The following is a 23,583-nucleotide window of genomic DNA, read 5'->3' on the forward strand; positions in this document are numbered from 1 at the left end:
CAGAATGCCTGTTGACACAAATTTATATTTGGCGGACATTTGACCTAATTTCTCCTTTCATTGTCAATGGCAAATATTGAGACGTGTGGGGTCAACAGCTGTATATAGCAGGCCCCTCAAAAAAAGTCTATTTAAATGTTTTCGCGATCACTCATTAATATATATAAATCACACCTGTGTGAAGTGAGGGGCGCTCTTATCATTATACATGTGGGAAGTGAGGACGCTGGCGGCGCTTCACCTCCCAATGTATGAATGAATGAACCACCATTAGTGTATGTAACACATTTTAGGTTACATACACTAAAAGCTGGACGGCTAGCGCCCCTCAAAAGATTATCCCAAAATATGTGCTTCTCGATGATCTGATCAACCAAAAACGCAATCTATATTGCAGCCGAGGTAGAGAGCAAGTAGGATGTAACACACACATCATCACATCCTGAGCTGTGGAGGTGGAGATCATTGGTGTGAGTGAGGTACAGTATTCAAGTTCAGTGTAGTTATATGAAATAAACAAATAAATAATCAAGTGTGTTTTTACAAGGCATAACATCTTTATTGTTATACACAGAAGTTAATCTCCAAAGACTTTGCACAAATCAGTGGGGTGACATTAACTTTGAGATATCAAAAGTCTTCCACTTATCCTCGTTACCTCGCAAAATACTCAAACAAGTACACCTGCCTTTCACATCCCCCAAATGGTAAGTACATTACAACCAATTAGAAATAAAATATATATTTATATATATTCTTTTTTTAAACTGTCCAACGTTACCATATATGCATTACATTACCAATTACAAACAAGTTATGCTCATTGTCAAAATACAGGTGTGCAAATTGTTAGAAAAATACCAGCTCATACCAGATTCTGGATTGTGCTCTGTAAAAATCCTTACAAATAGTATATAATCTATAGAAATGTCTCCAACATGCAATGTTGCATTTCAAAAAAATATTTCATAAACTGGCTGTCTGTTCGACCCGTCCTGTGTGGTTGCAGTCTTCACCATACTCATTAAAACAGGGGAGAAAAAAATATTAAAAAAATAATACAGCCATACAGTATTAGCACAGTACAGTACAGTGGCTAACTCCATCACTCACATCATCAATGATTTTGTCTAGGCTTGGAAGTATCATGGTCTGCCCTGCTGTTTCTATTTCACATTATGAATAATAATAATGAATGAAAAAACACATATTCCAATAATTATCTCACTGACAAAATAAGCAGTCTCAATTCTTTTTTTTAAACATTTCTTCTTTTTTACGCTACAAACCATATAAACAAGTCATATTTTGAACTGAATTATATGGCAAGACAACTTAGCCATTTTTAAGCCCTTTTTGTGGTGATCAATGCTCAAAACGACAAATGTACACATTTGTACAATGAATAAATAGTTAAACTTAGAGATGATAATGAACATTTCTCATAAATAAACCACCTTCAAATAAAATAAACCCACTGTACTTGCAACAAAGACTACAGACAGTTGTGACAAAGTGGCATTTCAGCCACTTAAGCCATAGATATACTCCATCGGATGACGAATAGAGAAAATGGGACATCTAAGCTCACAACACGATGAGCTGTTGAGATCACAGATTTCCCATTTTCGCTATTTGAGAAAATATTTAAAAAAAGTTGAAACTTTTCCAAAAGTCTCGCCCATAATGACATGCCCAAAATGGGGACGCAGGGGTTGAAAGCGGCTAAGAAGCAGGATTCGGATGATGGCAACAGTCAGATCCCCGTGCACCCCCCGTCCCCACGCAACATAGTAATTAAGACAAGGATGTCATCTGTCAAGAGGTGTCTTCCCTCTCTTCCTCATCATCTTTTCTCTGAGGTAAACAGTAGTATACTGTCAAAGTTTTATTTTAAAGGCATCTCTGCTCACCCCTTATTAGGTGCCACATTCTCCCGTAAGCCTCAACCTGAATGAATTCAATACCCAAGTTCCACAAAACTGAGACTCCAACCTACACCAGTCTCACAGGCAGTGGTGGACAGTAACACAGTACATTTACTTGAGTATTAGTTTTTTTCCCCTGCATATCTTCACTCTTTGTAGTGTACTTTTACTACATTTCTAGAAAGTATAGAAAGGAGAAAAGCACATCATGAATTAACCACTTACAAGCCCTGTTTCAAATCTAGTTACAGTAGCAGATCTACAAGCTCAACGGTTTTTCTGCGTTTGCCTAAGTTTATTTAATTATTTTGAGGGGGGGGGCAACATTTTTAAAATGTAATGCAATGTAATACAATGTAATTTGTACTTCTGAATACTTAAATAAATAATAATGTACTTTTGAATACTACTACTAAAATTATTAACTAAGCACAAATTTGACTGAGCAACCTTCACTTGTAGTTGAGTAATATTTGGCCAGGAGGAGTAAAGGAGTCAAGTGCTGGGTTTGAGTACTTCGTCCACCACTCCTCACAGGCATTCGAGCAGGGTCACATCCTCTGCAACAGAAAGCAGGTGTTTTAACTGCTTCACTCTCTCTTGCTCTTCACAGCTTTTGTGGTTGTACTGTCGCTCTGGATCCAGAGAAGAGAACATAAAAGAGGAACCTGCCAATGAAATCTCATGCAAAGTAGTCTAGGCATGTGCTGCGATAACATTGAAGTCTTTCTTTTCTTTTTCCTCTCGATTTTTAATAAATAACATCATCAATAAGACATTTGTTGCTTCACGCTTCACTTCACATACAGAGCTTAGCTGGCGCTTACATTGTGAACTGCCCTCACAGCAAGTTACCGTGCCAACTGTCAATCAACGCTCTCTGTCCAATTCTAAAGTCTAAATGACGTCTGTGGTATGACAAAATAAATGCAACATATAGACTTTTTGCAACGGTGCAGCGATTTTGGCAAAAATACAATAATCCTTCTTTTAAAAAAATAAAACATATTGCACGTTCAATAAAATTTCTTTGTAATTCTGTTATTACAACCATATATTCTTTCTTCTTTTCTTCTTTTTCTTTATACTAGAAATTAAATAAATTGAGAAAATCTTTTCCAAATAAAAAGGGAAAAACAAAAACAAATGTATTGATCAATACTGAGTTTGATATAAGAAAGGTTTTCCTTTCCACCTATACGTCTATGACTGCAGGTATACCAACATTCAGAGAACAACAATGAACAAAGAAAATCCTACAGCAAAAACAAACAAACACTGTACCATGCATGGGGACACCGTTTCAAAGCATTGTGTCCTGGATTCCTGTAGTTATAGACAGAGCGAGAGTGGAAGGAGCCGCAATGGTGATTGGGTATTTGGGTAATAGAGTAAGACTGGCTAGTGGCCGTGCTAGCACTGACTGCAAGCTAGCATCGGTCGTGACCAGTTACTTGTAGCGAGTGTAGCGTGAACCCATGGAGGGGGGTGTGTGTGTGTGTATGTGGGGGGGTTTCCAGAACGCTAGAGCACGCTGCCACTGCGACACAGTCCCGTGGACGACGTGCGTGCTCACATCTCCCCATCAAAACGTCAAGATGGCAAAATAGAAAGGCAGCTGTTTGCTCCCGTCATCTAAAAGTGCATCTCCACACTCTTCTTCCAGCACAGTCAGTCAGTCAGTCAGCAGCACTGCTATCTCTGCCAACAAGGCAGAGAGGGAGTGGCAGGAGCCGCCGAGACCAGCGTGCTTGAATCAGAACACGTGTGGGTTTCAATTTCTTTCTTGTTTTCTTTTTCTTCGTTTTTTTTTCTGACTGTGTATGCGTTTTCTTTTTTCTTTTTTTTCATCTTATTATTATATATTTTTTTGTTTTGTTTCTCGATAGACGCAACGCTTTAGACACACTTCAGCTTTCACAGAGGCCAAACGAGTGTTAAATCATTGGGCTGGGGCTTGTGAAAGCCTGCGACAGGGTGGTGGTGTTAGTGATGGCTTTCTCCAAGGTTTTCTTGGTTTTCTTGATTCCCCAAACACCTTTGGCTGCCTCCGGCTCTGACTGGCGCCATTTTGATTTTTCAAAGGCCAGCGACACAACTCTACCAGTTACCATGGTTTCACTGTCTGGAACACAAAAGAGTGTCACATTCAGAAAAGGCGTGTATAGAATGAGAGTGCTTAAAGAAGTGCTTTGTCCGTTTTCATCCATATCTTCATACAGGTATAATTGGTCCATACTAGTGCTTATTATAAAATGGCACAATGTCCGTCTACTCCCTCTGCAGCAGCATCTCAATGGTGTGCCAAGGACAGTTCAGAAACCTGCCTAGTGCCTACCAATGACATCAGTGACTAATAATCACACTTGTGTGAAGTGAGAGGTGCCTTTTATCATGATGATCGTGTATGATGATGAATGAAGTCACCCACTTATGTCATTTGCCATCGCCTTGGCCATTGACTTTGATGTACAGAAACTTTTCGTCCTAAAAAGTCCATGGACTTGGCCACACACACACATGACGTCATGGGCGGGACACACAAAAACAGCCATTGGAGGGGCTAGCACCCCTCAAAAATCACTTACAACTTACAACATTGAGTTTGTGTTTGTGTCTTCATTGTCAATGGCGTTCTTTTATATATGCGCCCCTCAAAAAATAGTGTAAAAGAGATATGTTTATGGGCTCCACTCTATGCTATGAAGGCTGCTGACCAACAGCCTTTACCCACAGGCTGTCAGGCTGCTGAATGAACAACCTGCCCCCCGGCCCCCCATCCCTTCTCTAGTCTATAGTATTAAAAGGGTACTGAAAATGGACTTGGTCTTGCACTGAACTTTGGACTTTGCACTAGCACCAGCACTATTGCACTTTGGGTTATTGTACACAGTATGGTTATTTATTTGTATGCCAGTAGTGAAGCTCTTAACTGAATTTCGTTGTTTCGTGCAAGCAATGACAATAAAGATCTATCTCTCTCTGTGGTCTCCCGGGGAAACTGGACGACAGGAGCAATTCTGCTAAATAGATCCATGGCAAGTCATTTGGGATCAATATATAAGCCTATGTGTTATTTAGTCTGGAGCTGTCTTTAACAAAATTAAATCTTGTTTGAAATTGCCAACACTTGGCTAGTGCCTACTTGTCACTGGTAGGAGGCACGCAGGTTTCTGAACGGTCCACAGTCCGACACAGATCAAGTAGACAAAAAGGGTAGTAACTATAATCAACATTCGTGAGGACCAAGATAGGTTGAAAATGGGTGAAGTGGTCCTTTAAGTTAGGGAAATGATGTGAATAAACTCACCTGAATAACAGCATCATCATGTCAGGAAGTGGACAAATATTATGGCAAGGCCAATATTCAACAGCATCACCATGGCAACAAGGACAGAGTTAGGACCCTGCAACACAAGATACACCGTGATGAGGAATAATCACTCACATGGACCACATTAAAACACTTTAAGAGCCAGAAACGTCAAGACGCCAATTATGGATCGGATGCCACGGACGACAAGACGTACTCCCTTTTTTTAGCCATATTTTGAAAATTCCTCTAATCTGGTGTACAGGTGATGACATGCACATTACATGCATAATAGAATTACAATGTCTTTCTTTTTTTATAATGGGCACTCAAAGCCTAAACTGGTGACCACCAGGTGGCGCTGAAAGAGTTTTAACATGAAAAATAATGACATGGACTACACCAGTAAGACGCCCTGAGGTTGAGAAGCATGCATCCGCCTGGGTGACGGCAGATCAACATATCCGGAATGAATTCTGTACTGGCCATATATGGAGCGTGTCTTGAGTGTACAGGGTTTGATGAGGTCAGATCAACATAATGGAATGTCAGAACAGGTCAGCTCCATACTGTATATGGAGATCTAAGGGTGGCAGCGGGGGCAGTGTCTTGAGTGGTTTGATGAGGGCCCAGGTAGGGCCGGCCTTAATTTTGAATGGACAGGTATCAGTCAAAAGGGAGACATCGAAGAGAAAGGATGGATGGGGAAGGATCAACATAATTATGGAATGTCAGAACAGGTCAGCTCCATATATGGAGATCTAAGGGTTTGAGGTTTGAGGTCAGATGTAGAGTTGCTGGCCAATATTGATGACATCAGGGCCCTATATGGCGAGTTGGAGACGTGGGGTGACGGATGGACTGACTGACGGGAAATGCACAACAAATGCAAACAAAGGGTTAAATTAATTTCGCATGCCACAAAATGTGGAACGCCCTACCAACAGTCGTAAAGGAATGTGAAACTTGGGCCTGGGCCGGCCTAGCAGTCCAGGCACCTTGGCTGGTAATCCAGCATGACAGTGTGTCGCGGGTTCGAGTCCCGATCCGAACAAATTTAGCTGTGTCTTCCCCCTATTTCCTGTCTACCTACTGTACATCTATCAATAAAGGCAAAAAGCCCCAAAATTATCTTGAACAAAAAAAAGGAAGGAAACTTAATTCCATTTGTACACTCTCAGCCTTATGGGGGTCCATGCAAAGAAAACACTTGAGAACCACTGTACCAATACCTTGTTGCCGAAATACTTACTTTGTCCTCTGTCAAACTGTCCGCCATCTCCATGCTGGATTTCTTTGAATCCATGAGGCTCTTTGGCTTAAGGGAATCCTGCTTCCTGAGTAGGGACGGCGGCTTGGGAGTGGAGGACTTCTGGGGGGCCGGGGTCATGAGAGCCAGTTCCAATTCGGTTGGTTCATCTTCCTCGGGTTCCGGTGGCGGGGCTATCTTTGTGTGCTTCACATAGTAACTGTGGTACTGGGTGTGGAGCTGGCCATTGGCCGGAGACTGTGGAGCGTGCAGTAAGGTGGGCACTGGGGCGCGCTCCGGGGCGTGCTCTGGGGCTTTTGCAGGTTTAGGTGGCGCCTCCTCTTGGCGAGGGGGGGCTCTGTTGGTTTCGTTGACGGACGGCCTCTCCTCTTTACTGACCTTGCGGTTAGGCCGCTCATCCTTACTGATCTTGCGACTGGGCTTCTCTTCTTTGCTTGCCTTTTGGGAGTGCCTTTCTTCTTTGCTGGTTTTACGGCTAATGCTGTTGGCAAGCAGGCCTTTCTTTTTCGAGTGGGGCGAAGGGGGAGGTGACAGCTCTGTGGGGCCGGCTGCCGGCGGGGAGCGAGGAGGGGTGCTGCCTTTGCTGTAAAAGTGTGGATCTTTGGGATCTTCCTCCTTCTTCTCAACAGGAACCTCCTTAACCTCCACGGGTTCCATGAACTGTTGGTTGATATAGTCAGGCCCTGCAGAGGACATATGAATATAGTACTTAATACACTAATAGAAGAAAGTGTCTATGTATCTAATAGTTAGATAACAAAAGGGCAAATAACACCTCTTCAAATCACAGTCAGGTAATGAGAATATAATAAATATACAGGGCCACCAATATTTAAACATCCTTGATCCTACCCTCTGAGATTCAGATACTGAACTCTGAACAAATGGCAAGTCTAATCTGTAATCTCCAACATCCAAGACCTCAGAAGCGAGAGCTATGTGATGTTGACTGCTGCTGCCTGAAGAGGTCTGTAATGAACTAGGTTCGGAGGATTTTGGTACAGTATTCAGTCTTCACTGCCTCTACCTTCTAAGCTTGTCTCGTTCTTGGGCGTGCGACACTGTGATCCAAGCTGATTGCTCAGGCCACACACACACAATCGTCATTGAATGGAATTGTGAGGGCAGTGCCAATGCACATCTGTGTGTTTGTGTGTGTGTGTGCGTGTGCGTGCGTGTGTGTGTGTGTGTGTGTGTGTGTAAGAAAGACAGATAGATTAATGTATGCATGGATACAGCAGCTGTGTCACAAAGGACAGCTCCTCTATGGTCTGAGTGGTCATGTCTCATCATCACTGGCTCTCTTTATTATCAGTCGCTTGTTTTCTTAGAAAGGCGCTTTGTTGCTGATCATCCATTATTCTCAACACCCTATCGACCAACACGGCTCACTGTAAGAGTGCTTGATCTCAAGGTGCAGTGACGCTTCTTTTATGTCATTATCTGCTTTGATCCCTAAAGCAGTCTGCCGAAGCTCATGGAACTGCTCTCTCTCTCTCTCCCTCTCTCTAAATCTCCAACATGTAACTGTGAGGAAAACAAACGCTTTTTTTTCTCCCTTCTTTTTGTTCTACTAATTCATATTTATTAGATAGAATAGGCTGATAGAATAGGCTGTCATTATGTTGTTCCGTTTGTGCCACTTGTCACTGCTAAATTATACGCCATGTCAAAGTGACTCAGTCGACTGACAATACAGCTTTGTCTGTGAAACTGGATTGGAATTGGATGGTTGCGTCAGATGTGCAGTCCTACCGCAGCAGACAACTGGGTCAATTGGGTACATGTTAGACATTTTTAATTTTGAGAAAGATTTAAGGCACCATCCATAATAATTTGTCATACACCCAAGGAACCAGTGACGCCACCTGTGCAGACCATCTCCTCTAGGAAGTATCAGGCTAACTTCAAGTTTGGAAGGGAATAAGTACATCCAATCCCAAATCTACACAAACAGTATTAACAAAATATGCTTTGGGCTCAATGCTCATAAGCCCAAACAGTTTCCCGGCTGCCGGGCATTCCTGAATTGTTTCATAACCACCATAGCCAAGAAGACAGACTACAAAGAGGTGGGAGATGCTGGAATATCTCTGAGGCTTAAGCAATCTTGTGAGGCCAATTTCACACCATAACTCGATAAGAGTTGGGGCTTTGTTGGAGGGTCTGACCAGTTTCACTCTGTTTGTGGACAGATTCTTCTCAGGGGCTCCAGGCATTTTTTGGATGGTTACACTTATGCGCACGCACGCACACACGTGCACGAACGCACGCACGTACACACACGCATACATGCATACATGCACACACAGCAGCAGCATTGGCACCCAGTCAAAACTACTTAAACTACACCACTGCCTTCTACAACTACAAAACCACCGACTTAATGCAAGTCGATCTAACCTACATCTGTTGTTTATCATCATTTAAACGAAGGCTTTATGTGCATTCTTTTTTTGCTGCTACATGTAGATACATGTGTAGTAGGTCCCATCATATTATATTGCAATTTTAAGTGCAGAGGAATGCTGACCAGGCAGTGATTATTCCCTCTCTATGTTCTGGAACTCAATTACCCAGACAGTACGCCGTTTCTTTCATCAGATCTACTTAGAGTCTGCAGTCCTCCAAAGAGGGTAATTTGAATAGGTCTTCGGTCAGTCAGAGAACCAGGAATAACGTAGGAATGACTCAGCCCATATAACACGTTCGCTAGATACATCTGAAACCCCGTCAAACGTCAGCACTTGAAACCATCACGTGCAGAACTCCAATGCCACGATGAGGCATGCATATAAACCTCCACGTGATATGACGATAAGATAAGGCATTGAAGACAATTTCCAATTATACCCAAAGTTCTGCTGAAATACTGTATATAGTATTATATTCTAACACCAGACCACACTAGCATGTTAATGCTCGCCATCTGTCATCTCCCTCATGTCCTCTCTCTTCTTGCCTTGCTCTGTCTCTCTGTTACCTCATCACTGTCTCCATGGCATCGGCAGAGAACAAGCTTTTGTTCTATAGCTGCAGATGTAGGCCCTGTCCATGTCAACCGCTCTCAACCTGGTGTCCCTGTTCTGGGTATTTTGTGACGCATTTTGAGCTTGTAGAGTGTGGAGAGGTAGACTACACTCCGGGCAGTTATCACATCTGTTGCCATCGTGAATGTCACACTGACCATGAGCTTAATTAAGAGGGACATTGTTTTTTTAACATGAAAATGTTACGGTTTGTCAAGTCCAGACTCAGCCACAAGACAAGTCTTCTTACCTGCTGCCCCAAATAAACGGAAGACGGGTGACATTTTATACGGTTGCTGTCATGTTTCATATTAATGCAAAACAACTCGCATGGCTCCTGAGACATGAATAACAGTACACAGTGATAATAGGCTTACATGTGTTTACATGCTTGCACATGCAGCTTGCAGTGGTATATATACAGTATATATACCTATGCACACACACACACACACACACACACACACACACGCACACACACACACACACGCACACACACACACACACACACACTATACCTAAGGGAAGCTGTGTGCGTTTGCGTTTCATAACTACGACAATGCTGCATGGATATGTCAGGAGATGCAGTGGTGGACAGTGGGAATTAAGTACATTTATTTGAGTACTGTAATTAAAGCACAACTTCAGACATTTTCATATAATTGATCCTTGATAATGCTCATGATAATGAGAAGGAGCGAGTGTATTCTCCAGCAGTGACCGGAGAAAAGAAGTAGATATTTTCTATTAATTACACATCACATGAAGCCTTGTTTTGTTTTTGTTGTAATTCATAAGCCAGTAATTTGATGACCGCCTCAAATACAGGTTAATCAAGTGATTGGCTTCATGTGGTGTGTAATTGATAGAAAATAAGTACAGTAATTGTTTGGGTGAACTACCCCTTTAGGTACAGTTTTTTGAGTATTTCTTTTTGCTGGCACATGATTTTCACTCTGACATTTCAAATAAAACTTTTATTTTATTAATAATACTTTCGACTCCACTACATTTATAGGAAGGGACTCTTAGGACCCAAACTTACGAAAACATACTGAAGACCAATTTCAAAATATATAGCAGATCAACAAGCTCGCAATGTGTCATGGCGAGACAAGCCATTTTAACTAATTTAATTATTTTTTAAATCTATCTATAAATTCCCCAAGTCTAAGTGTGTACGTCTTTAATCCACGTAACTCGAGAACCATTCGCCCCACCGACTTCAAATTCGACACACGCGTTCCACACCCCCACAGGGAGTGCAGTGCCCGGTGTCCCAGAACTGCCACAAAAGGCCTCTGCCCGGGCTCTGGACAGGGCCCCTGCCCAGGGTCCAAATACTGTATGGAGTTGGCCTGTTCTGACATCACAAATATGTTCTGACATCTGCATAGACACATACGTATATGGGCTTAAAAGGGACACATACAGACAGGCACTGGCCTAGTGTGTTCTAAATTTCAATACAGTAATGTGCATATACATTCTTGAGTATATACTTTATCCACCACCACTGCTAACATCAGATGCGATAAGAGTTAGTGATCGTGAGGAGGAATTTGGTTGTTACATTTGTCTGTGTATTAGCGTCAGTTCTCTCCTTTCTCTGCATGGATATATTTAATGCAAGATGCATGACGCAATTAACAGGTTTTATGCTTTATCTTGCACTCCTACTCACATGGCCAGATGGACGGCTGTTATACTATGCCTTCACTTTCACACATACACACAGTACACGAAAACATGAGCACATCCTCAAAAACACATATTGTGAACGCACAAAACGTAACCATGAGCTCTGTGTTCATAATAAATCTGACTGATTGTTGTCCTTCTGTTCTTTATTTTCTGAGAAGGATAGCAAAGACAGTAACCTGGAATGGCTCTTTCACATGAGATGGCATGTGATTGAGGGTGATATGGCTATACTGTGTTACTGGCAGACTTAAACAAGGTATTTATGAGTCAGTGGTTTTATTTCAGCTTACCCAAGTGGAATAAACCCACTTTGGGGATGTGCTGTGTCATCTGGTTGGCATTAACTCTGAGCCTTTTGACAAATAAGACTAATGAAATCAATCAAGAAAATCATTATTTTTTTGTGTTTATAGTTTTGGAATGAGATGTATATGTTTTGACTTTTTGGACTTGTTGAATAACTTAAAACAACCCTGCCAGCTGCTTGTCCTCCATTAAATAGCCAAGATTTGCCACTGAATATAAAGCAGCACCTGTTCACGTCCGACTTTGGCACTGACAGGCCCAGGCATTTACGGTGCCACCTGGTCTGAGTGTACCTTGACTGGGTCAGATAGGGTTGGGGCGAGGGCCCCACTGGGCCTCTATTCTCCACCCCAGGAAGGTGGGGGTTCAGAGCTGAAGGAAGGGACAGCTGCTCCGTGTCAGCCCTGTGGATGCGAGAGAGCCGAGAGAAGGGAGCCCAGAGAGAAGCTATGCGACCTCTCAGTGCGCAGGGATTTCAGTTATGTCTCCATTGGACCCCAGCGACCACACGTCGACTCCAAGTATAGCCCCGATTAACGTCACGATATTAGCCACGCCCGCCAAATCCCCACGCTGACCCCCTCCAGGGTGCTACGTGCAAACCAATCATAAAGGTCAGCGTCCTTTTTCCTGGTGACCCCCCCCCCCTTCATTTTTTAACTTCACATGCCCAATCTGGGTGATAATCTGCCATGAGTCTGAAATGTCAATTACAAACAACATGGGGTTTAGGCTCCGGGATGTTCCCCTATATGAGTTATTATATTGCTGTTTGTATGGGAGTAAGTGAGAATATAGTCACTGTAGACGTAGACATCGAGGAAGCACAGGAGATTAGAGAGGGGTATGTCACTGAAAGTTCATTTCGATGGAGGGCACTGGATTAGAATGGCTCCCCTCCTGCAATTTCAAAGACTTTGAAAAGTTGACCTCAACCATTTTTGAGGGGCGCTAGCCCCTCCTATATACAGGTTTAATTTTTTTCTTGGACAAAATTAAAAACGCCATTGACAATGGACAGTTTAATGTTTGTTTTGTCACTAACACAAACATTAAATGCCATTAACAATGAACAGAGTTTAATGTTTGTTTTGTCCTCGATGATAAGAGCGCCCCTCACTTCACACGGGTGTGATTTTTAACACCAGAAATGATGAGATGCTCCTAACATGCTGTCAATCTACAGTCAGAATCACATTATCATAAGGTCATGGAGTAAAAAAAAAAAAGTTCTGTGGGGAGTTTCATGCAAGTATGTCACTGGTGGTATTTACTAAGCCTGGAAGCTGAAATGGGTCGACCTGTAAATAGCTAGGGGACCTAATTTACACAAAAAAATTCTGCCAAAGAACAACTCGTTAACAAACCAAGAAGTAGGCTACTCATTAATCCCCAAAAAACTTTCTTAATGTTTGCAAGTTATTTATTGTTTTACAGTCGCCTCTCCTGTTTTCGTTGTGGCTTACCGGCCTCGTTTACACAACTGAATGTCTAAAGAGGACATCTCGTCATCCAGTATAGGCTGATCTTTAATTGATCTAATTCATTGATGTGACTTATAAGGCAAGGACACTGTCCTCACACACACACACACACACGCACGCACACACGCACACACAGTCGCACGCACGGTCGCAAACACACACACACACACACACACACACACACACACACACACACACACACACACACACACACACACACACGCACGCACACAAACCTGGACACACTCACCAGGCTTGCCAAGCATGACCGCCTTTTTCCACAACACAGAGCAGGCGGCTCCTGGCCACCTCCGGTCATCACATCTCCGTGTCAGAGAACAGGGACACACACGCTTGAATGGCTGCCATTGTCAATCTATTAGTCACCCACTATTTCATGGTGTCTTTTGGCGAGCGCCCACGGCCGACGAGATCATAGGCCTAAGTTTAGTATGCCCACTGGCAAAGTGCACCACTAGTGCCACTTTTAAGTAGTATAGAGAAGGGAAAAGCAGTGGCGTTTCTGCTGGTTCTGAGCCTATATACTAGGCATGATGGAGAAGTTGAACACCTGCTGTGCTTTTAAACACAAGCTGGTGTCAATATGTTAAATCAAAAGTCCCTAAAGGTCCATTCTTAATTACCGGTACGTTACTAAACAAATTCTTATTTGTTTCTGTGGCTTTCGCCTTTATTTTATTAATTTTTATAGAGAGATAGGTATACAGTAGGCTGACAGGAAATGGGGAGAGAGAGATGGGGAGGTGACACGCAGTAAAGGCCGTCGGGATCGGGAGTCGAACACGCGGCACACTGCCAGACTGGATTACCAGCCAAGGTGCCCAGACGGCTACGCCAGGCTCCCGGGCTTGGTACTAACCAATTTCAATCAATAAAATGATGACTGGCACCTGTCTATCCCATATAGCTCAATGGTCAGTGCCTCTTCCACACGGAGCTGATGCTAGACCAGGGGTGTATAGCATCCTTCTGCAGCTGGAGAATAAGTATAGACCGCTTTTTCATAGCTTTATTTAATTAATTATTTCACGCCATGTGAAATAATATTAAATAAAGCTAACGCAGTAAAACCACCTTCCAAAAGCGACAGGACAGTTCATCAACATAACACTGCGGCACTCAGCCAAGTTGAACTCTTTTCTCAAGTTTACTCTGTGGTGTTTCAGTACACATCTCAGTGCTGCGCACATCATTAACTGTAAACCTCGGCAGTTCGAGTAAACAACGGGTGAAACGGGATGATTCCTCCTCTATTGTTGCAGTCCAGTCACTCCAGTGTGTCTGTCCACTCATCTCGGTCGGACTGAAGGACTTTTTCTCTGTGAACCCGCACTCTCTCCGCCTACGTCTTCTCCAGCTGTTAAACACAGCAGTGTTTAAAAGGAGATTTAAGACGTTTCTACCTCATGTCATCATGTCAACGTCGCAACACAAATAATACAAACTATGAAAAACGCCATAACATAATCAAATGAAATAGTGTGGTTTAAACTAAACTTTATTCCTACAAAATCACGACCGTATGTAGCAACTCATAATGTAATAACGGCTCATAATGTAATAAAAAAAGAGTGGTGCAACTCCCCTCTCTCTCTCGTTAGCAGGCAACAGTGCAGCACTGTCTCTCTCTCTCTCTGATACTACAGCACCCCTACTGGCCCCTACTGGTACATACTGGTGCTCATTAACGTCACATACTGTAGGTGAACAACACATAGGTGAACAACACATACTGTAGACACGGACATTGCTGTTCCTTGGAGTGGTTGCACTACTCAAAAATGTGCGCATGACGTAATAACATATTTTTCTATAATGTAATAATGTGTTACATTACATTATGAACGAACACATAGCAGCTCATAATGTAATAAAAGTTAATAATTTAATAATGACCCATGTTGTTGAGAAAAGTCTTACACTGTCATATGTATTACCTCTGTTGACAAAATTTGGGCCATAAGAAAGTCTACATTTAATGTAGATTTTCTTATGGCCCATATTGTTGAGAAAAGTCTTACACTGTCTTATTTATTACCTCTGTTGACAAATGTAGATTTTCTTATGGCCCATATTGTTGAGAAAGGCCTTACACAGTCATATTTATTACCTCTGTTGACAAATGTATAGACTTTCTTTTCCAAAGAAAGTCAATTTTAATTGATATTTTTATTGTCTTTCTTTAATGCTAATTTATTAAAGACTTTTAAACATTATTATCCTACTCTTTATAGAGTTAAATTAACCGCGCACTCCGTGTGGTGGTGTGGAACGCGTGTCAAATTTAAAGTCGTGGGGCGAACGGTTTCCGAGTTACATGGATTAGACGTACAGAGACTTGGTGCATTTACTATGAAATCTTACTTTTTTATATATATATATTTTTTTTATCCCACGATTTTGTAACCCATTTTTCACCCCTGTGTCAATTATTGAATGTGATCTTGGGCTCTACACAGTACACACCCTCCGCCAACCTAGTCCCCATATGGGAGACATGGGGAGAGCATTGGACTTGAACTCATGCTTCCTTCATGCCTGAGTGTCCAAGTTGCTCCTTTACACCTGACAGGGGGGAGTTTCCCTGGTTGGACGTAGCGTGTGGAAGGAACACGTTATTCCAAATTGTGAAATAAAGGAAAAAAAACCTAGTCATATTTGACTGCACCCTAAGCCAATGGGAGTCTGACCCCATACTCGCCGCTGAAACGATGCCAGCCAATCGCGTAGTAGCGACCTAGTCATGATTAGTTGCCATGACACGTGCACAGCGGAATTCTGCACCCAAACCAAACTGATAACACCCTAATTTTATGAGCTAACTGGAGAGCAGGAAAAAATTTAAAAGGGGGACAGATGCGCTTGTTTCACCTGACAAATATCACTGTCATCATTTCTTGTTATTATTTTAAGAAACATAACTTTTTCTAATAAATGTCTTTACATTGGAACCATACAAAGGATGGATGACGCTTGGAACACTGTTTATCTGGTTCTTTGTGACACAAAAATGATTGTGCTATAGTGTGTTCAATCACATGAAGAAGAAAAAAACACATGTGTGAACTGAGCGAGTGAGCGTTGCAACTATACATTTATTGTTATAGTTACTGCTAGGGTTGTCCCGATCGGATCGGGTGATCGGAAATCGGCTCCGATCACATGATTTTCAAAAGATCGGAATCGGGGAGACAAGATCGGATATACAAATGAAATATTACCATAAATACAAAATGCATACTAGTCCAGTAGACACGATGAAGAAAAGCACACTGTTCTTAACGCTGTGGGAGAGGGGTTTGACCTTCACACTTGTTTGTGGTGGTTTTAAAAGAAGCATGTCGCGGTTTCCTCAACCCTTTGTACAAAGCTGAGGGCGTAGATGGAGCAATTTGTAACTAATTACTTTAATAGTCAAGCGTATTATTGTTACTATTTCCATGGCCATCTCTGTACTTTTGTCCACTTTCTACTTCTTCACTTTCTATATTGAAGTAAGTGATTGCTTTGAACTTTTCAAAGCATTAAAGACAATGAGAGACAGTGGTAAGAATTGAGCAGTTGAGACGAATAACCATAATGATCCATAATGTATATAATCATTGCGAATGCAGTGAGCACTTACTATGAGACCTAGCAGATCATGTCTGTGCGTGCGTGCGTGTGTCCCCCCTTTGTGCCCATATATGGAGCTGAGTGATTTGTTTGTGATTGATGCAACACACTCCATATTTGGACGTATAGCTGCTTTGGGGACTCCTTATATGGTTATGGCTGAGTCATGGTGACATGAGACTTAAAAAAATAATAACTTAAAAATAAATCTTAAAAGAACCCAAATATGTACGAGCTGCGTTCGCTTCCTGCGTTTGCGCGTCTTACTGGTGGATAAGTGGTCAAGACAAAAAGGCCTTTTCGGGGAGGGGTCAGAATAAATTGGTTATTCGTCTCAATTGTCATATTGACGTCATCCACCGGCCATTGTAATATCTAAAAAACAGACTGCAAGTCATAGGCATGTTCTGTATCCGCCACCGTTTGGTACCTCTTTTAACCCATTCCGGGAAACCCTTTTGGTGTTTTAAGCATTATGTTATAGCCTACTTTTAGCTATTTAAAAATAGCAGCTCTACAAGCTCGTAGCGCGGCACCGAGTGCCGCTCTACGAGCTTGTAGATCTGCTATTTTTGAAAAATGCGGTGCAAAACCTTGAATATATGTGACCAAATTTGACTGAGGGACTGCCATTGTATTTTTTTGAATTTTCGTTTTCTCATATGAAAGCAGGGAATCATAGCTTCAAATTGACATGTGTTAGTTTTGGAGATATGGCTGGGTGTACTGACTCGGCTAGGGTGCCCAGTGGTTCTCAAGAAGTCCTGTCAGGCATTCCACTGTAAAACTCAACTTACCTTGTAAACAACTAAATAGAGACGAGCTGAAACCCAAACCTCTCGAGTCTCAGCTATTGTACAGCGTGAGCAATTCTCTCTACAGTATGTGAAACCTCCAACAGAACATTAAAACATGGTAAGTGTGCATTACTGCAGCAAATCAGGGGCCTTTATGTGCAACACTAATACAAAAGCAATAATTGTATTTTAAATCAAATTAAAAAACAGAATCCCCCCCCCCCCCCCCTAATTCAGTGGTTCTTAAAAGAAATATGTCAAGGACCCTAAAGTGATATGTATGGCCGTGGACCCCCATAAGAGAATATTTGTGTAAAACATTATTCAACATTATTCAAAAACTAGTCCATAGTCCCAGGGATGTGTGCACTCTGGAGATATTTGATATTGGTACGAGTAATGTGACTGCACCTTGTTGAGACTTTAATGAGACAGGGGTTATGAGTTTGTGTCACATTAGCCATGTGGAATTACTGGTCTACCATAAATCAGTCCACCTTGAGGGCAAGTTATCTAATTTCATTAGCTTGTTAACTCTGTGACATTGTGTCAGCAATAGTTACTGACAAACAAGTAAGTACTGTACACTTGTTCTCTTGGTCTGTGACACTCGTTTGAAATGAACGTACACATTTGACTCGGGTTGTGCACGTTCACGGTGCATTAATGGCTTGCTATAACAACCGTCATTGATTGTGTAATAGAGCAAGAAGATGTTACCGATTTGGATCCATGTTCACGTTGTGTCAGCTAAGCAGTTTGTGCTTGTGTAATACCACAACGTTCATTCCAACACTGCACGTGTCAATATGAGTGCGAATGCTATGGAAAATGATATCCAAAGTGATCCCCCGCTCGTAAAACGTATGTGTGACACTGCTCGTAAATGAAAGTCCTTTATAACTTGTCTGCCTGTGCAGTGCTGCTGTTGTTGTTCCGGCGGCTACTAATCCAGATCCCATGGAGCCTGAAGGTAGTATAGGGCACACTGTAACCATAACAACACAGCCCAGACCGGAAACGCTGACATCCCATAGGCCGAAGTCGGAATCTCCGTTGTTTACAGTATACATACGCGCTAATAATTAAAGCACACATTTTGGGAAATGAAAAACAGGCATCGTGGTTGTGTGCTTATGCTAACTGTCAATGGTCACGTGCAAGTTCGAATCAATTGCTCAACCCACAGGAGACTGACTGACTGACTGACGGACGGACAGACAGAGGTTTCCTTATATATATTAGGATGTCCAAGATCTTTCAAAATGTTATATAATAGCAGAGCTCTTTTGTGAAACTATTTTTGGTGGGTTCCCAGCGTAACTTTTTAAACTGTTCCTCCTTTTGCTGCGGAACCCCTGGAGCTCCGTGGACGGCCAGATCCCACTTTCAGTAACACTGCCCTAATCTATGAATCCATGTTGCCATATTTAAGCAAGTACTGTGACTGAAAGCCTTTACAACAGACCTTAGAGAGGGAATAAAGGCCTCTGTCCAGAATACAGTACACACAGCTCCAAACTGGCCCAGTTTTTTCCAAAGCACAAACACAGTCCTTCATTGTAGTCTTAGAAATCGTCCTAAATAGCGCCGGTCTTCGATTACACTCCTTGAGCACCAAACCCTGCATGGGCTTTCCCTGCACACATTATAACAAACTCATTACAAAGGCTATTCCGAGACACAGCCAATGCCATGCAAACATCGTTATTCGTTAGAAACTACCAAGTCATTCAACGCATAAAGTGATGCTTCAACTAAATGTGTTTATGGAGAAATTATTTGCTTGCGGAAGCCCGAGGCAGACGGGTTGGAAAAGGGGCTTTATGACAACAGTGAAAGGATTTTAGACCCTCCACAAAAGAATCCTCGTGTCAATTGAACTGAGAATGTAATCCAAAGGTAGCAGTAAGGAACCATTTGGGTACATCTACTCTAGGGGGACTGTCATCCACAAATAATACAGTATGAAGTACTGCTACTTGACTTAATTTCTTCAAATATTATGTATTTATTTAGTTAGACATGGGAGAGATAGAAAATCAAAGATCAAGTACCAATAACTGCCACTTAATTTCTTAAAGGATTATGTCATTATTTACGTGTGTTTACATGAGAGAGTTCAAAGAGCAAAGAGGACTGGTGTGCAACACTGGTTTCCAGTGACATTGCATGTACATGGTCACTGAATGAACCAACAGCTACTGGTGCACCTCAACACTTTCCTTCTGAGTTTGGAAGTGTTTCATAGGCATGAGACCCAGTTAATTGCTTAGTATCTTCTGGTTACGAGGGATTGGATTTCTACTACCAGAGTGACCTTCGTGGCCCCTCAAGCCATTAAACCTGTAGCGGGCTTGATCTTTCAGTGACTTTATGGGGGAAGGGCGGTGGCCTTGTATGTGTTTACCATGCAGGTATATTGCATATGGCATTACAGAGCGCGCGCACGAGAGAGAGAGAGAGAGAGAGAGAGAGAGAGAGAGAGAGAGAGAGAGAGAGAGAGAGAGAGAGAGAGAGAGAGAGAGAGAGAGAATGTGGGAATGTAAACGGTGGTGTTGTTAAATGAGAGCCTGTACAGTACATATGGGAGTAGAGGTTAGCTGTCAAGCCCTGGCTAGAGTATAGTTTATGCATGCAACCAGATAGCCTGGTAAACCACCCCAGTCTTGTGAATTCACATTATCGTGTGTCTTCTGCAGACCACTCTGGCCCCAACCGCTGGGTGGGCGTTTGCAACTTTGCATAAAACCAAAGAGTGGAAGAGCCGATCAGCGTCTGCGCTCAGCGCCCTGTGATAGACAGAGATGCTGATTGGCTGTTCCACTCTACACACGTGATAATGTGAATTCAGGCTAGTAGCCAGAGTCCATATAAGCCACAACCAGCTCCGTATCTGTATGCTATGTATGTGCACACACTGGTCCATCTCAGTATCTGAATGTTTGACAGTGTGTGTGCACACACGTTGGTCCGGCCTCCAGGATCAGCCGTCAACAGGCCAATATTGACAAACCTCTGTTGTGTATGTGTTGCGCAGTGGTGGGAAGTAGATTTACTGGAATACTGTTTAGTGTTTAACTTCCGTGGTTCTCAAGGACCCCCAATTTGGCCGTGGACCCCCATTTTTCAGAAATGTTTTGAATGAAGTGACTCGCTTATAAATCTGCTATTTTTGAATAGCCAACATATGGTATAAATGGATAAAGTGCTTAAAACGATTGTGATACTATGTTAACACATTTTGGGAGTCTGCTGGGCCCTCCCGTATGCACCACTACATCCTTGACCCGGGTGATGGTGTTGAAGGAGAGGACCTACCACGCCGGGCAGTGGACACTACTGAACCGCCTGCGCAATGGTCGGCTGCTTCAAATCAGCAATGAAGAGGTGGGGCTTGGCGGACACTTGGTGCAGCATGACAAAATTGTAAAAGCAAGTACCGGTACTCTAGTACTTTTTTTTAAAGATTTGTTTTTGGCTTTTCTGCCTGCCTTTATTGATAGTATCAAGTGAAGATAGACAGGTAAGAGGTAGAGAGAGAAGGGGAGAGACATGCAGCAAAGGTCGTCATGAACGGGACTCGAACACGCAACGTGCTGTCAGGCCAGAGCCACTTGGCCAGCGGGCACCCCCAGTACTCTAGTACAAATTTGACAGAGCAATTACATTCACTTGCTGAGTAACATTTGACCAGGAGTATACTGTAGCTTACTGACTCTAGTATACTGTGGTTGTAGTACTTTATGTGCTGTGTTGCTGAAGGTTATACCTGGCTGGTGGAAGTTGGGGGCCAGCTCCATAGCGACTGCTCTGGCGATCTCAGAGTCCTGTATGGCAGCGATGGCCGAGTGCTCTGCAGCCTCGCTCTTTGTCCTGGCATGGCTCGTTCTGCAGAGGGAAACAATAACAACACACATAACAAACACTACATAAAACAGTATTTCTCAACCTTTTGTCGATCGTGGCCCACACCTCTAACTGCATGGTTAGTGGTCAGATGGGTGGGCTGCTGCAATGCATGCATTCTCAGGGCACGTTCTGGCTTGGATCAATGGACGTCACATAACCTAATATACCAGACTTAAAGTTTTAATTTAGCAGTACCACAATGAAAACCGACGTGGAGGAAAAAACTATAAACGTGAGCTACAGAACAGGCACACTACAGTGACTACACTACACACATGAATAGACACTACTGTATATATGCAGTACATAGTGGGTACACCAGACTGGCAAGTGCATCGACACCAAAGCATTGTAACTTTGTAAGCCTATGCAATTTGACATAAATTACTTGTCACTTTTTACTTGCACCCTGTTATTAAACTAAGGGCCTAAATTGTCTGAGCTGCTCCAGTGCCTTCTTTTTCGCATGTAACCTGTCCTGCTTCTGAGACGCACCAGACTGGCCTGCCATAGGCTAGAGGCCTCTGAGATGCACCAGACTGGCCTGCCATAGGCCAGAGGCGCGGTTGGAACTACGAACTACATTAATCCCTCGGTGGCCATTCGGACGGCCACTTCTCCTCCGCCGCCCGCCGCATTCAACATGGAAGAGCTGCATGTCTTCATTCCAATCGATCAGTACACTGAAGCACGATCAGAGACGCTATCCTTCACAGACGAACAGGGTGCAACCGTGCAAGTATTGTTCTACCGCAGTCATGTTTTCGTTACTGCACACAGTCCTTGTTGCAACTGCCATGCATATCTTATCTAACAAATTAATTAGAAGACCTAAGAATGAATGAAGAAAGACACCTACAGTATGGCACTCTATTGCTCTCTCCGAATACTGGCGAGAGAAACGGATCCCTCTGGGACTCCGTATGGGACGGACGACATTCATGCAGCAGTGGGAACAGATCCTCAATAAATGCTCCCTAGACCTCATACTCCTGAGCATCCGGAAGCATAAGGCTGACAAGGAAAAGTTGAGCCTCGACATCGCAAAACCACTTCTCTGTCTGAGTTTGTGAAAGATTTACAAGCTTATAAAATAAATAAATAAAAGTTGTCCCGCGACACAGAAGACTACGCTGAAGGCACCATATACATCTGGCACGGTAAAAGAAAACCCTTCAAGATAAAACTTCGCCCCGGCTCAAAAACCTTCCGGGAGCAAGCGAGGGGGAATCTTCCGATGACGCCCATAATGCCCATAATAGGGCATCCAAACCTCCTTTTCCGGCCGGCGCTCCAAGCAAAAGAGACGAGGAGGGGGTCGAGGGGGAGGAGAACCCCCAAGACACCGGTCACCACGCAACAAAACGTGATCAACCTCACAGACCTTCCACTCACTGAGGCTGAAAACAACATCCTTGGAAAAGGGCTCTCCTTCGCCCCAACGAACACCACTGACTCTTTCTCTCTCAAGGTAGACACCTTCAAATAGTCACTTTATACTTGCACCCTGTTATTATAAACTAAGGGCCTGACTGGCGCGGTTGGAACTCCCTTCTACATTGACATAAATGTATTATTTGTTTTGATAAAAAACCAAGATTATATATTCAATATGTACACATTTTAAGAACGAGAGATTTGTTTAAACAGATTTAACCACTGTGCTGGTGATGACACACACAAGATTACTTCAGCATTTGAGCATCTTGTTGACATCTGTTCATTCTGATTTATTTTAATCTTTTTTATTTAACCTAATCGATGTACAGTATGTCCACTATCTAATCTAGTTTAATCTATCTAGCTCTGTGTGCTTGTAATGATACGGTATCAATCAATCTGCAGGAACAGATGTCAACGGAAGATAAGTGAAATGCGGAAGTAATCTAGCCTCGCGTTGCGATACTAATATACCACTGCGCTGGGCTACGTGGGATATGCATATGCAATAGGGGCGGGTGAAGTGTGGCTGCGCCAGGCTAGAAGTAATCTACCGTGGGGTCAGCAGGTCAGAGCAGATACACTGGAGTTAAACAAATCTCTCGTTCTCTACGTATCAAAAAACTATCAACAGAATATCCTTTGTGCTTCGGTCTCAAACAAATCCAACTTTTTTCCTAAATTTACAGGCCTATAGCTGCATCCAAGCAAGAACTTAATCCAGTCTGGAGTGCTATACTGACGGATGGACCACACCACACTAT

The 23,583-nt window shown here is 42.8% G+C and overlaps 1 protein-coding gene across 2 annotated transcripts in view; it reads right to left on the bottom strand.

Annotated features, from left to right (window-relative positions):
• Positions 1-537: 537 nt before the first annotated feature.
• The window catches only part of jph1a (junctophilin 1a), a 58,704-nt gene continuing 35,658 nt past the window's right edge, over positions 538-23,583 (bottom strand). For both annotated transcript variants that reach the window (XM_080793522.1, XM_080793523.1), the window contains 4 exons: positions 21,240-21,358; positions 6,494-7,194; positions 5,239-5,335; positions 538-4,053 (listed from right to left, as the gene is read on the bottom strand). In XM_080793522.1, the coding sequence (XP_080649648.1) occupies positions 5,255-5,335; positions 6,494-7,194; positions 21,240-21,358 (901 nt within the window). In that variant the 3' untranslated portion in view covers positions 538-4,053; positions 5,239-5,254. The remainder of the gene's footprint in view (positions 4,054-5,238; positions 5,336-6,493; positions 7,195-21,239; positions 21,359-23,583) is intronic.

Source organism: Protomyctophum bolini (assembly GCF_963924005.1).
Source record: "Protomyctophum bolini genome assembly, chromosome: 21".
NCBI lineage: Eukaryota > Metazoa > Chordata > Actinopteri > Myctophiformes > Myctophidae > Protomyctophum > Protomyctophum bolini.